Genomic DNA, 14322 nt, shown 5'->3' with positions numbered 1-14322 from the left:
CTCTCTTGTCATTCTCTGAGTCTGTGCACTGGAGCCCAGCAGCCCATATCCCTATCTCTGTGTCTGCCCCTCCACCCTGCCTACACACACACACACACACACACACACACACACACACACACACACACACCTGCCTCCTGCACACCCCACTCTCACTCTAGGCTTGTCAGGAAATCAGTGCTTCACAAGCACTGGATGGTCAAGTTCATCCACTTTGAACTTGACCATCCAGTTATGAAACCCTAGACATTCTATATATCTTTTCTAAAACTTCTCAGCCCCAAGTGACTATATCTTTGATGTGTATGCCACGAGATTTATTTCATGTGGTTTCTGACTTATAAATTTCCCAGGTGTTTCATTTATTGCTCACCTTCCTAAGTTCCATTTGCCAAAATTGAAGTGAACGGTCCTTTAAACACATAATGCTCTCCATACTTTACTCACTTAGCCCCTCTTTTTGAGAGTTGCATTGTAAGAATGGCTGCATAGGTATTTATCATCAAGAATGAAAAAGTCCACATTCTGTTGGATCAATACTTTCTTTGAAAGATCTGTATCTTGGACTGAATGACTGTTGTTCTTTGGCTGTAACTACAGCTCAAAGTCTGACATACAATTAACAAAATCTTACCAAAAACTCAAACAGTAAAGATTTTTGTGGTTATAAAATCTACTTAATTTCAATACTTTTTTTAATCATTTATTTTCCTTTCGAATCCACATAGACATAACAAGACAGTAATCACTATACTTCTCAAATGTAAATATAAATTGCACAAACTCACTTTGGTAATATAGCCAAAAGAATCCTTAAGCCATAAGAATCCTTAAGCCATAAGCATATTTCCTTTTAATTCCAATGTTTGCAGACAGAAGTAGATACGAGTACAACAAAGTGAGGTATATAGTTCCAAGCAATTAAAAATGTACTTCCCATCCTTCACTACTAATTTTGATTCAACTATCATTATTCCTGAATCTTAAAAACATAGATTTCAATGATATTCAATTTTATTTTCTTCCTTATTTACAGAAGCCAATATTCCTTAACATCTGTAAAAAACAATACACTCCTCCAGATCTGAGCAAAGACCACCATTTCACTCAGGGAACACTGAGTCAGATAAATACTTTCCTCTCCAAATTGGTGGCATATAAGTATATACCGACAAAGGCTGAAAACAGCCTCCTCCCAGGGCCCTTCCCTTTTAACTGGCCTCTGAAGTTCAGAAAGCCTTTGTTAAGAGTTGTGTTCATCACTCACTTTTCATCAAAATCATGTGGGATCAATTTTTAAAATACAAATATCTAACAAAAAAATTAAAGTGAAAAAGGAAACAAAAATACAAATGTCTTAGCTCCATCATTAGAAATTCAGATTCCAAGTGTCTAGTGGGGAGGGGGCTGTGGTTATTTTTATTTGGAGGCTCCTTGATAAGAAGCAGTGTGGGCAATATTTAAGCACCAGGTGATTTCCCGTCACTCCTCAAACATCCCACAAAATAGCATCATGAGTGGTCAGCAGCTAGTGCCTGGTGGCCTGTCCCTGGGCCCTCCAGGAAAACTAAATGGGTACTACAGGAGCAGGTGAGCACCCTGAATTGCTTGTGAGATCATTTATGAAACTTTACCTGCCAAAGATGCTTCTTATCTTATTTTGTATTAGTCTCTAAAATTCTGTTCAGAGCAAACATTGGCCCTTACTACATACTCTCTTGCTTACTAATTACTTTAAGTTGCCTTCCCAATTAAGTTATAAATTGTTATTTTCCTTTCCCCAGTTACATAATGTGTTGATCAAATGCCTGTATTTCAACAAACTTCTAAAACATGTTCTAGGGGTGAGCATTCGAAGATAGGCTGAGAATTTTATCTTTGGATAGTAAAGTAGGTTCCCAATAAAGTAGAAGTAGATTTCCAATAGGGAAATGGCGACTGTATTCTATTCCAGCATATTCTCCAGAATTATACATTATTATATTACTTTTCCCTTTCTCATCTCAGAAAAACTAAACCTTTCACAGAATAAGGACAAAGAAACTAAACTGCTCTCATGAGAATCAAGAAGACTGCGCTATAAGGTGACAAGATGAAGTCACTAAAAGCCAGTCAAGGTGTTTACTGTATACTGATTGTACTGTACGTCTGTGCAAACAAGTTGGGCATATCACAGTGATAGAGTACTTCAATTAAACTTTACCCTTCACACCAGAGATTATTTCTGAGTTAAAAATCTCCAGTTTAGACTTTAAATTATTTATGGAGAAAGACTGTATAAATTACCCTAAACATTCGAGCAAGTATTTAGAAGGTTCTCCATAATTCATTTTCCTCTAAAGTATCAATTCACTGTTTTTAAGAATATTATATCCTTTATTTTCTTGCCAATAGATGTTTCTCCCTCATGACTCATACTAAAAAATAAAACGGGCACTCTCTAAGGAACAGCATTTTAATGCAATTAAATAGGTTCTCCGTTGTCCATTTGATGCTCTAGTTTTAAAATTTCATAATTTCTATCATCTCTATCATGCTGTAAAAAAATTCAAAACACTTAGATGCACATGAAAAAACATACACCAGTTTTCACTAAAACACCTCTACCCTTGCTAATTATGTCCTAATCCTGGAATTGATTTCTTCACAACCAACTGTTTTTTGTATATGAAGAACTAGTCTCACTGAGGACTAATGCTATACATATATTCTAAACTGATAAAAATAGGCAACATCTTCTTAAAAACATAAAAATTTTCAGCTTCACCTCATTAAAATGCAACCTCAGAGAGTGTTCTTTTTTTCTTTCTTTTTATTACTATCGCTCCTCTCACCACCACATCTCTCCAGCTACACCCCTCCCCCAAAAAAGTTCTGAACTCTGTCTGGACCTGTGAATACATTTTTTATTCATTGCACAAATGAATGATCTAAGAGCTTTTAAGAAAGAAGAATGTAATCCCTGTGTAGAGAACTGGGGGTTTCCTTGGCAACAACAAAAAGACAGCAGGGAATGGCCATGCGGTCTGTGAATAAGCAAGAAGAGGCCAGTCCCAACACCTGGACACACTTGTAAAGAATTGTGGTTTTAAAAAAAATCTCTTTTTTTTTTTCAGACAAAAAGTTAAATTGGTAGTTGGTTGAAATCCTAAGCCCAATTTTCACACACATCCAAAAAAAAAAAAAAAAAAAAACATAAAACTAATGAATTCTACTCTGAGGTTCAACAGAATCAATGCTATATTGAAGTTTCAATAAAAGCTGTAGCTGCTTCTGATTTGTACAAAGCAGCATAACCCTAAACTAACATAACCACAAAGGATTAAAACTTTAACATGCTCTTTCAGTCAAGCAGATACCAAGTACAATTATATTGGGCTCCTTGAGACATAAATCATCTTGAATTTTGAGATGGTTCAACTTTTAGCTATTTAGTACAAAACAATCTATATTTCCTACATTTAGAAGTTTGGATAAACAATAATTTCTGGAGTTGAGAGAAGTTCATTTGTGCTAAGCAGTTCCCCTGTGCCAAGCACCATGCTTCCTGCCTTCCTCACTTAAAGGAATACTACATGTGATACACACCTACCCCAGCAGCTGGCCTGTGGAAACCCTGTACTTGAAGCAATCTTGTGAGGGTGTGGTATTATGATACAGATAAGACCTACAGAGGGTGAGCAATTTATCAAGACCAAATAGATCCTAAATGATAGTATTGACCATGAATCTAAGTCTCTTTCCAAAGGCTCTTCTACATCAATTACCTTTATCCTGTACCCTATAGAATAAATTGACTACTTACTCATGTTCATTCAGAATAGTACGGTGTATACTTCAAAAACTCCAATTCTAGTGTAGTTGGTACACTGTGATTATTTAGCTGTTAAATAAATTACAAAATATATGTATGTATGATATATAAGTATACATGTGCATAGGCATATTAGGGAGATGTACAAATATACCGATATACAATTTCAGTTTCATAACCCCTGTGATTTGGAAAGAACGTGGGTCAAACTTTAGAAAATAATCTATATAAAACTAGTTATTACATACATCTTCTAGTAAAAACATTCTGGCAGGAAAATTAATACATTTCTGGATCTACATTGCACATAAGCAAATGAAAGACTGACTCCACATTCTGCAACTTAGAGTACCTGTTCTGTGATTCTGCTGATTCAACATTTACTTGAATTTAGAGATCACATACCTTTAAGTCACCTTTAAGTATGTTGACACTCTTTAAAAGTACTTTTATGTCATTTAAGTTTGCAAGTGCGTAGTACTAAACCATGATACCTTGTGGGAATATATTTTAAAAGCTAAACACACTTACAGAAGATGCTATCTTTATCAAAATGTAATAACTGTTGAAACACACAAAAGTGTAATAACACTCCTTCCTGGGAAACCTGGCTTAATATCTCTGGTTTCAACGTGTATGTTTTTGGGTTAATCCTAAGAAGGCATTCTGTTTCTGAAGCTGGCCATGCCTTCTCTGATCATTACCCTATTTTTAAAAATGGGTAGTTATACTTGGTGTTTCTTAGCCCTACTGGGGAGTCTTGATTGGGAAGCAACTGGCAAATAACTGGATTCCAATAATTTGGTTTTAATCTACCATTCGATCAGGATTGGCTTAATTGTCTTCTTCTTTTGAAATATTCCTTAACTTGTCTGATTCCTTCCTTTGATGATCTCTTCTGTCACTTATAGTCTGTCCTACTATATTATGTAGTGTGTAATTATATGTTTCTATACTACAATTATATTTGATTATGTTACTATTTTCCCCAATATGCACTGAAAGGCTTGGCAACAGAGTCTATGGTTTATTTTTTTTTCTCCCTCTACCCTTTAATATCTGAAAAAGGACCAGGCATGTTGTAGCTTTACCTAAAGATGATTCTTGACTGACTATGCTCTGCTCAAAGATGATGTATTCATCTTTCTCAATATAGCTGCTAATAATAGTTATGTGGTTATTTGTCTTTGGATAACACTTCTTCCTTGGTGGTAGTTTTAGTACTGGTAAGTTGTAATTGCCAATGCTAATTTCAGAAAGTATTCATTTTATGAAGGAGACATCAAAGTTTCTTTTGGCTCTCTAGGCAATACCTCCTTTGTTATTAAACCTCAACCTTTAAAGAAAACACCTTGAATTGTTTAAAGATTTTCCTCAAGATTAGTAAGTTAAAAAAAAATACACAGTGCAGTTTGAAAAATGAAATTCTCTGTGTACATTTCTGTATGTGTAGATATGTGTTACATATACAAAATAATTCATTTACAAGGATTATTTACAGTACAGTGTTAACATCACTAATAATTTAGAAACAGGTCAAATTTTTCCCCATCACACTATTGGAAATAAGGGAAGATAAAAGTTCTCTTCCCTTTTCATTATTTGAATAATTGAATAAGAACTCTATCCTTTTCTAGACTGTGGGTAGTCAATGAGCAATGGGATAAGACATCCTAATGCCCTGTAGAGGGAAAAAAAAAAAATGTGCTTCTCTAGTAGTAACCACAAGTGTAGCTCAGCAAAGGCAGTCACCTATGTGTGCAGTGCAGACACCAACTCATCTTCTTTTGTGGATGGACTCTGAAATTCTGCAGGAAAGAAGCAGCCAAGAACTGCAGAATCAAATAGCACCATGCTATCAAATAGCACCATGCTATTTTCTTGCCATTGAAGGTATCTTCCCATGGTAACATTAACCAAATCTAAGATATATACTTTTTTTTTTCAGTTGTCAGTAGACCTTTTTTTCCTTTTTTTTTTCAGTAGGCCTTTTTAGTTTTTACTTATTTATATGCGGTGCTGAGAATCAAATCCACTCCCTCACACATGCTAGGCAAGTGCTCTGCAACTAAGCCATAACCCCAGTCCTAAATTATATACTCTCAACAAACCAAAAGAATGCTACTGAGAAATTAGTCTTTCCAGTGTCTATGCTTTTTTAGGAATTGATGGATAGGGAAGTACCTGATTTTTAAAAGTTATATGAGGTTATCTTGCATAAACATAACTGTCTAAAAAGCAATGACTATGCAATCAATAATATAAATATTGGTATTTGACCAGATATCTCTTGTTCTCAGAGCCAATATTCCTTATTCTTATCCTCTCCACAACATCACAGTATTCAGAAAATAATTATTGAGCTTTATTTATATCTCTCAGCTTTATTGATGAAAAAAATTAATCATATGGGAGTTAATGCTGAATTTTATAAACAATAATATATAATAATTCTCCATTAGGAAATTGAGCAAACTGAACTCTAATTTTGATGCCCCAAATTCTTCCTCAGAATCTAATTAACCTGTAATAGCATTATATTAGTAATTTTATCAGTACTTTAATTTTTATATCACTTTAGTTTAATTTTGGCTTTATGTCTGCCTTGTATTTGTGTAGAAATAAATGATAAAACCAATAAAAAGAAAATATAACAAGACAATATCAAGAAGGCCTGACACACAGTAGCATATATGAACTCGTTCATATAAAAAAAAAAAAACTAAGAACTGCCTATTTTAAGGTTATAACTAAGTATTTGTCTAATAATATTGGTATTTAAAGTCCAGATTTCCAAATTATTCTCTAACTTAAAGATACCAGTATATCAGTTTTTTAAAAAACTTATAGTTAGTTCTATTACATTAACTTGTAACATTTCAAATGATTTAGTATAGTGCTTTTAAAAAAAAATTCTAGAATTGAAACTCTTCCTACACCTTCAAACTCTGTAGCCTTTATATGTATTCACAAAGAAAACCTTTCAACAATTTTTCAAAATGCAGGTGTGCAAATTACTCCTGAAATAGACAGGAGTCAAGTGTTCAGTATCCCCTGAACCACTGTTAAACACACCCCATAGCATTTTTCAGCTCATTAAAGTTTTATGAGCTGAAAAGTTCCTTCAGATTTTTTTAACTGCTAACCAGTTGCCCTCCAGCCACAGCACCCTTAAGTTGCTATTAAGATCCACTTGAACAAATATAACATAAGCATGTCCTGAGTAGCATGTTTTATTTCATAGCATTAAAAAAAAGAAATCGAGATTTATATGACTTGCTGAGTACAGCAAAAAATTATGAATGCCTTGGTATAATGTAGCATGGGTGGTATTTTTGCTTATTTAGATACGAAGTATATGTAAAGGTCAATTCTATTCAGACGAATAGATTTATACAAGTTTATACATGCACCAAGGATTTTCCAGTCTGGAAAAATGTGCCTTGGTACATAAAAAGGTTAGTTTTCCAGGCATATATGCACTTTCCCTTATTAATGTATGCACCTGCCTTAGAACTCATTAATTGAACAAGTGCTTTAGGTTTTTCCCTTGCCAAAGTTCAAAATGATGGAAAATTGAATTTCTTATTGGAAACAAATAATATTAGTGTAAGTAAGCAGTTGGGCCTGAATAAATAAATCTCGTTGTTTTATAAAGACAATAAACAATGGTTTTATTATTAAGGACAGCATATATAGAACACACAAAACTAGAGATGACAGATTGCTCAATAGATAACATACCTCCACACACACACACTCTTACACATGCACTGAAACCCCACCTGATGGAGGTATACAAATATTCCACAGTTTTCTGACCAATTATAAATCAACATAAAACAAAATTAGCTGGAAGAGGAGCAGAGCTCCACATTTTAAAAGTGGGAGGGGAAAAATACATCTATTCATATCTCCCAGGTCTGTATGAATTTATGTCAATAACTCACATAAAACTATACCCTTAGGGGCTGGGGTTGTGGCTCAGTGGAAAGTACTCGCCCAGCACATGCAAGGCCCTGGGTTCAATCCTCAGCACCACATAAAAATAAATAAAACAAAGGTATTGTGTCCAACTAAAACTAAAAATATAAGTATTAAAAAAAACTAGACCCTTAGTATAAATTGCTTCAGGCTGGGTTATTCAGATTCTCTGTTTTGAATAACCACTTATAAACTTAAGTGTTTTGTTTTTGTTTTCCTAATGACTGCCAACTCTCCTCGGGTAATCTAAGGTGCTATGTATCCTCAACTTAGCTTGTTCCATTTTGTAATTTGATTGTCCTAACAATGTACAATCTCCCATTTAAAAGAATTGGTAGGTGAAGAACATTTGTACTGCATTTTATGTTATTCAATTCAACTCAATATTTACATTAACAGAGTAATATAAATTGAGGAAAACCTCTATAGAATAAGTTGCTCAAGTACTTTTCCAAATTCTCCAATTACGTATTGGCAGTAATTTCCTCCTTGTTTCTCTTCACTTCCCCTCCACCCAGGGTTACATCTTTCTCTCTCTTTTCTAATCCTACTAACAGCAATCATCATTCCTATTTCTTGGTAATTTCTCTTTTCTACTCGGCTCTGAGAGACAGAAAAGGAATGTAGAAGAAAGGAAATATGTAATGGTTTCCAAGAAACAGCACCATTAACAAGAAAGCATGCCTCTTTAAACTGCGGAGAAGTGGAGATTAAGTTCAGCAATGGGGGATATGTTCTCTTATCAACTATTCATTGCCATGCAAACAGTTTACACTGAAACAATTCTGGATATACAAAGTCTATAGAAACCATGAATTTCCATATTTCCAACTGGATGCTAACTGACCTGAAAATAGAGCTACCAGCCTACTTCCCACAGGTGTGCTCCTGAGCACTCTAGAGAAAGCATCACTCTTCAGAAAAATGAGACGCAAAGGGAGTAAGAAACCCTACCCAAACGATATCCTTGCAGTCTGGCTTCTCAAAGCCAGGTCAAGGAAAAATGAATGCTTATTCATTTAATTCTTAAATTAAAATTAGAAAAGAACAATTTCCTAAAATCAGTGATCTTAGCTTTTAAAATGAAAAGAGACAAGTTTGAATTCATCTATTGATGGACCCATCATCAAAGCCGATGATTCACTGGTGCATGTGCTACGCATTTTCAACTCAACTTACCAAATTTAAGAGAATTAAACAATTAAAGAATTAGGCAAGAATAAGTCACTTTTGATAATGACAATTGCAAGTATTAATCAGTATAAAGAAACAGCATTTAAGAATTCTGTCAGAGAACTAAAATATTTGAGTTGGAATAGAAGGCATTGCAAACATTCCTAGAGAAAAAAAGTTAAATAATAATACAAACAATATTACAGCCTAGTGTTTGCAAACAAAGGTCTGCTTACATATCCATCTTCTGAAATTCCATTAGATACAAAGAATTATAATAACACCTAGAAATGAGCTAGATTGCATTCCTAATAGTGCCGCAATGAGGTACTAAAAACAACATATCAAGGTACTAAAAACAATAGGTTAAAAATATGTTGAATTTGCATGAAAATATATTTAAACTATTACCCACCTACAAGTTGCATAATAAACCTGCAAAATCATGGGGAAAAAAAATCAAAGCAAATGGTTAGGTGTCTTTCTGTCAACACTAGGGATATGCAAAAATGTTTTAGCTGTCCACATTGTAAGTACCAAGGGTTAATAGTTACAGACCAATGGAATGTTAACACAGTCTAGTGCTACACTTGAGTAGTAATGTATGGAAAGACACTGAAATTAAAACATTTTGTTCTGCATGTTCTGAAGTGATGTAACGGTGATGATTTGGTTATATTAGATGGTAAAGCAGGGCTTCTTATGACTTTAAAACAAAATCGTATCTAACATTCTTCCAAATTGTTTAACATATTCTTCCAATTCTTGTACAAATATATGAAGCTAATACATTTTTTTTCACACTCCAGTTATCTTCTAATGGCAGCATTTGGTATGTTGATAAATTTTTTCCAAAAAGTAACTTTCAATATAAAATGCTGATTGCCTTGAAAGGCATGTCTAGAAAGCAAAGACTTACCTGTCTTGTTTTCTCTGACCTCAATAACATAAACATTTACATCAGGGTGGAATTTTGTCCCCTCTGGGGGTTGTGGAGTGGAAAATGCCTGAGGTCTGAAGGCCTCTTTGCCTTCCACAGTGGGTGGTCTTGTTGGCTGTGTAGCAGAAATACTTGACGTGGTGAAATACTCTCTATCAATATCGGTTTCTGTTTCCTTAGTTACAATATCAACAAGGGTGGTGGGAGGACCATGAGATGTTGATTGTGCAATGAGTACCGTGTCTCGTGTTGTTTTCTCACCAAGGTCCCTGTCAATGAGAAGTGGTTTTTCAGTGAATGCAGTAGATGACTTGAATGCTGGGATTGTGTGGAGTCTGTCTACTGGGCTGAAGGCAATGGGGATGTCACTTGGAATCGTAGCTTTGACTGTTGAAAATTCTGCAAGATCTGTGGCTTTGGGCTTTTCAAATAACCCTGAGCCTATATCAATATAATCTAGAGAGGTTTTCTCTCTTTTCTCAGTAGTGGCTTCCTCTACAAACTGGGTAACACGGGTGCTCAGAGGACTCAAAGGTGACGCAAATTCTGTTGTACTACTACCTTCTGCTTCATATTTTTCTTCAGGTTCTGGAGATAAAAATTCTTTGGGCCTGACACTTGGTATTAGTGTTACCATTTCATCTGTTTCTGCTTTGTGCTCAGTTACAGCACCAGGTGGATAAGACTCGATTTTTCCAAATGGAGTTGTTTCTAAAATCGGGACTCTCGTAAAACCTGTTCCCAATATATCTTCAGAGACTGTAAATGCTGATCCGTCACCCTCTTCATCCAATGATGTGGTTGCCTCCTTGGGGGGGCCCACTGTAGAACTCAGAGCAGGAACTGGTTTCCCTGAAGTCGGTTCAAACCAAGGGAATTCTTCCCGACTTGTTCCCTGTGAGATTTCTGTTGTTCTCAGAGTTTCAGGAGACACAGTTGCTTCTGGGTGAATATGTTCAATGACACGTATGTCTTGAGAGGGCTCCCTTAGAACTTCACCTTCTGATGGAGCAGGAGGTACTAACACACCCCATTCTGTCTTGGGAATTACAGAGAGAGGAATGGTATAGGAAATGTCTACATAGGAAGTAGGCTCCTGGGTGCTACTATAATTAACAAATGTTACTCCTTCCACATCTGAAGTGTATGCAAAGGGAGAGACAGTAGGTTCTGGCTTAGAGATGTCTATATTTTCTTCTTCATCCATGGCACTTCCTTCTGTGGTTGCATGAACTTGTTCTTCTGTGCTTGTGGTAGGTGGAACTCTTTCTTCAGTGGTTGAAGGTCTAGAAGTTGACTTTTCTGCTATACTAATAGATGTAGTTGGCTGAAATTTAACTGTGAATTTCCCATGATCTGTGAACTTTTCTAATGGCTTTTGAGCACTATCTGGAATAAGAGTAAATTCATCTCCTCCATCTTGAGTAAAGCTTGGGATTTCTTGATCCTTTCCATTTGCTCCCATAGTGGTGAGTAAGACAGGAGGAAATTCTGGAGAGTGTGCATGTTCTGTGGACTCTAAAGGCTTTGATGTTGCATTGTCTTCATCCCATGACCACTTTGATACAGTGACCACCTCCACACTTAAAGTACTGTGGGTTGAATGCACTGTGGTAATATTTTCCTCATACTTGGCAGTACCTTGATAGCCCTCTGTTCCTAATCCAACCAGAGCTGTTCCACTGTCTTCCTCAACATCTTTTGCTTCTGTTGGCTTCACAGTTGGCTTCATTGTCGTCCACGATGGGGAATCAAAAGATGAGGTCATTTCCATAGTAGATTGTGTAAAATGAATTTGATCTGAAGGAGACGTAGAGCGCTTCATTTCAGAGAAGTCTTCTTCCTCTGTTTTACCTATAAATGGATCTTTGGTGAACTTTTCCTGTATTCCAACATCTGTATGAGGACCTGTTCCCATCTCTGGCCTCGGTGTTTCTGTTCTTTCTCTTCCTTGTGTCATTTCTGTTTGTGGTGAGGGGTAAATAACTGTAGATATTCCCTCTACTAATATTTTATCACCAGAATAAGGGAACAATTCTACTTCTGTAATGTGCTGTGATGGGAAAGGTGTAGTAGACAAAGATGGGCTAAATATATCTTCAGTTATCCTACCATTTGTTTGTTTCTCTTCCCAGCTGTCTATCGAAGATCCATCGTTGTCAGGCATTGCTATGGGGGAAACAGTTGTGGATGCTGAGATTGACTCCAAGTCCTCTAACTGAGAGTGGGTGGTGTCTTCTGAAGTCTTTGATACTGTAATGACTTCGGGTATTTGGCTAAGGACCAAGGTACCCTGATCAGATCTAGCTGTAAGTGTTCTGTCTTCACTATCTTCTTTTCCCAAGGTGAATTCAGAGTGACTTGTGCTCACCAAATCAGGAGTGGTGCTTACTGTTTTCTCTTCAGTTTTGGATTCTGAGGTCATTTCTGTGGATACAAATGGTGTTTTGGTTACAAATGATTCCTTGGAAGGAGTGTGCTTTGAGATTTCCATAGATGTTACTAAAGGACCCACTTCTATTTGCTCAATCTGTGTTACTGATTCTTTTTTTTCTGTATCTTCCATGATACCATCCCAAGAATCAGTAGCATGCTGGGAGACAACAGTTGTACTTTGGAGCATTCCTTCCTTAATTTCAGATATGTCTGGCTTTTCAAGTGGTCCTGAAGCAGAAGGTGAGTAGTAGTCCATATCCCAAGGCTTCTCAGAACTCCCAACAGACGTGTGTGACACAGTGGCTAATCTGTCTGTGATCACCTGAGATTGGGTGGTGGCTTTCTGTTCAAAATTGACCATATTTCCTATAGGAGGGAACTTTTTTGTAATGATAGGTAATGTGGTGACTAAAGGGATGATTGGTGTAGTTCTGTCGAGTACCATTTGTGGTTCTTTGGATAAACTGGGTGATGTAGTTTCTGCGAGGATATTCAATTCGACGGTTGTAGACTCTGTTATATTCTGTTTAGCTAGAAAATAATTTCAAAGAGTTGATTAGACAAGTCACTAAAAATAAAAAAAAATGCTGTATGTCCAGTGTTTGTTAAATGCTGCTGTGTTATTTTCAGGTGAACCCAAAGTATTTAGTGATGGAAAGGAGTCTAAAAATTGTACTTAACCCAAAGAGAGATAATTGAACAGTTACTGAAATTCGTAAGTTGTTTTATATTGTAAGGGAATGAATGCATGTTCTCAATTAAGGAAAATGAACACTATATAGTTTCAACATATAGAGGAGTCCAAAAAAGTGGAAATGCAGATTCTGGAGGCACAGGAGCTTATTTATCATAACCAACAGCAGCACCTTGACACCTAGTAGGAAAACTTGACACTATTATTCTGGAAGCTACTGTGCCCTGCCACTAGCTCTCTCCACACCCTCCCTCCTTCTCAAACTGCACAGCGTCTCAGGGGAGAGGGAGTGTCACAGACTGCAAAACAACAAAAAAACCACATCAAGTGCAACTGAGTTACAAACCATTACATTGTCCATCATGTGGAGACTTTCATAAAAACAGGATATTAAATTTTTTTATACCAATCTTCACTTGATTCCAGGTGTTGGACATTTGTCTTCATCTTCCTTTCGACTCTGTAGATTTGTTTCTAACAAGTTATACAGTGCGTCTGGCAGAGGATGGTTGGCATGTGTTGTTCTACATTGTGGTTCTATGTTCTATACACTATGTTTGATCATCTTCAGGGTCTTGGTCCTACTCTTAGTTTAATATAAAACATAAACTTATAGGAAATACAGTGCCTACATGATATGTTTTATGTCCATAATTACAAGTCACTGGATCTACCCTGAGCATCAGGAAAAGGTTAGAGCCTGGCAATATAAAGGAATGTATCATCATAAAAAGCCATGTTATAATATGTCTCCAGATTGACAGAGAATGGCTGGGCTGTTTAAAGAAATTTAAATAGTGCACTAAAATGACTACTATAAATAAAACTCCTTCTTGACACAGGGAAACTGCAGCAGCCTAGCATATAAATATTTGCTTTTTAAGAAATTAGTATTTTTGAAAATCAAAATTAGTTGCCACTGAACTCAGATAGGAAGTATTCTAAGGAAACTCATAATTCTTGTTTTGTTACATCCTGTAGGACTTACAGCTGGTTGTACAGGTAATGCCCATTCTCTCTGATAATAGCTGTAATATATGCAAAATCTATAATATCTGGTATCTTCTTTTTAATAATCCCCAAACAGGACCTCTTGAGAAACAAAATTGGGTACTTTTTGGCTCCATCTCCTCTGTCAAAACTTAATGATAAAATGATGTGATTTTATAATAATCAGAATAGCACAGTAATAGGTTCCTTACTTTTTGTCTGGCACGTGCTGTTATTAGCTATCATCATGTCCTAAATCATTTTAGAGCCCAGAATCATCAATTTTATAAG

General features: G+C 36.0%; 1 protein-coding gene across 3 annotated transcripts in view; it reads right to left on the bottom strand.

Moving 5' to 3' along the window:
* The window catches only part of Vcan (versican), a 103180-nt gene that overhangs the window by 47147 nt on the left and 41711 nt on the right, over positions 1 to 14322 (bottom strand). For 2 of the 3 annotated variants that reach the window (XM_040271749.2, XM_005315662.5), the window contains exon 7: positions 9891 to 12878. The exons of the other annotated variant lie outside the window; for it this stretch is intronic. In XM_040271749.2, coding sequence (XP_040127683.2) covers positions 9891 to 12878 — 2988 coding nt within the window. The remainder of the gene's footprint in view (positions 1 to 9890; positions 12879 to 14322) is intronic. 3 annotated transcript variants of the gene reach the window in all.

This window comes from Ictidomys tridecemlineatus, chromosome 1 (genome assembly GCF_052094955.1).
Source record: "Ictidomys tridecemlineatus isolate mIctTri1 chromosome 1, mIctTri1.hap1, whole genome shotgun sequence".
In the NCBI taxonomy this organism is placed as follows: Eukaryota; Metazoa; Chordata; class Mammalia; order Rodentia; family Sciuridae; genus Ictidomys; species Ictidomys tridecemlineatus.
This window is presented reverse-complemented; position numbering and strand designations above follow the sequence as displayed.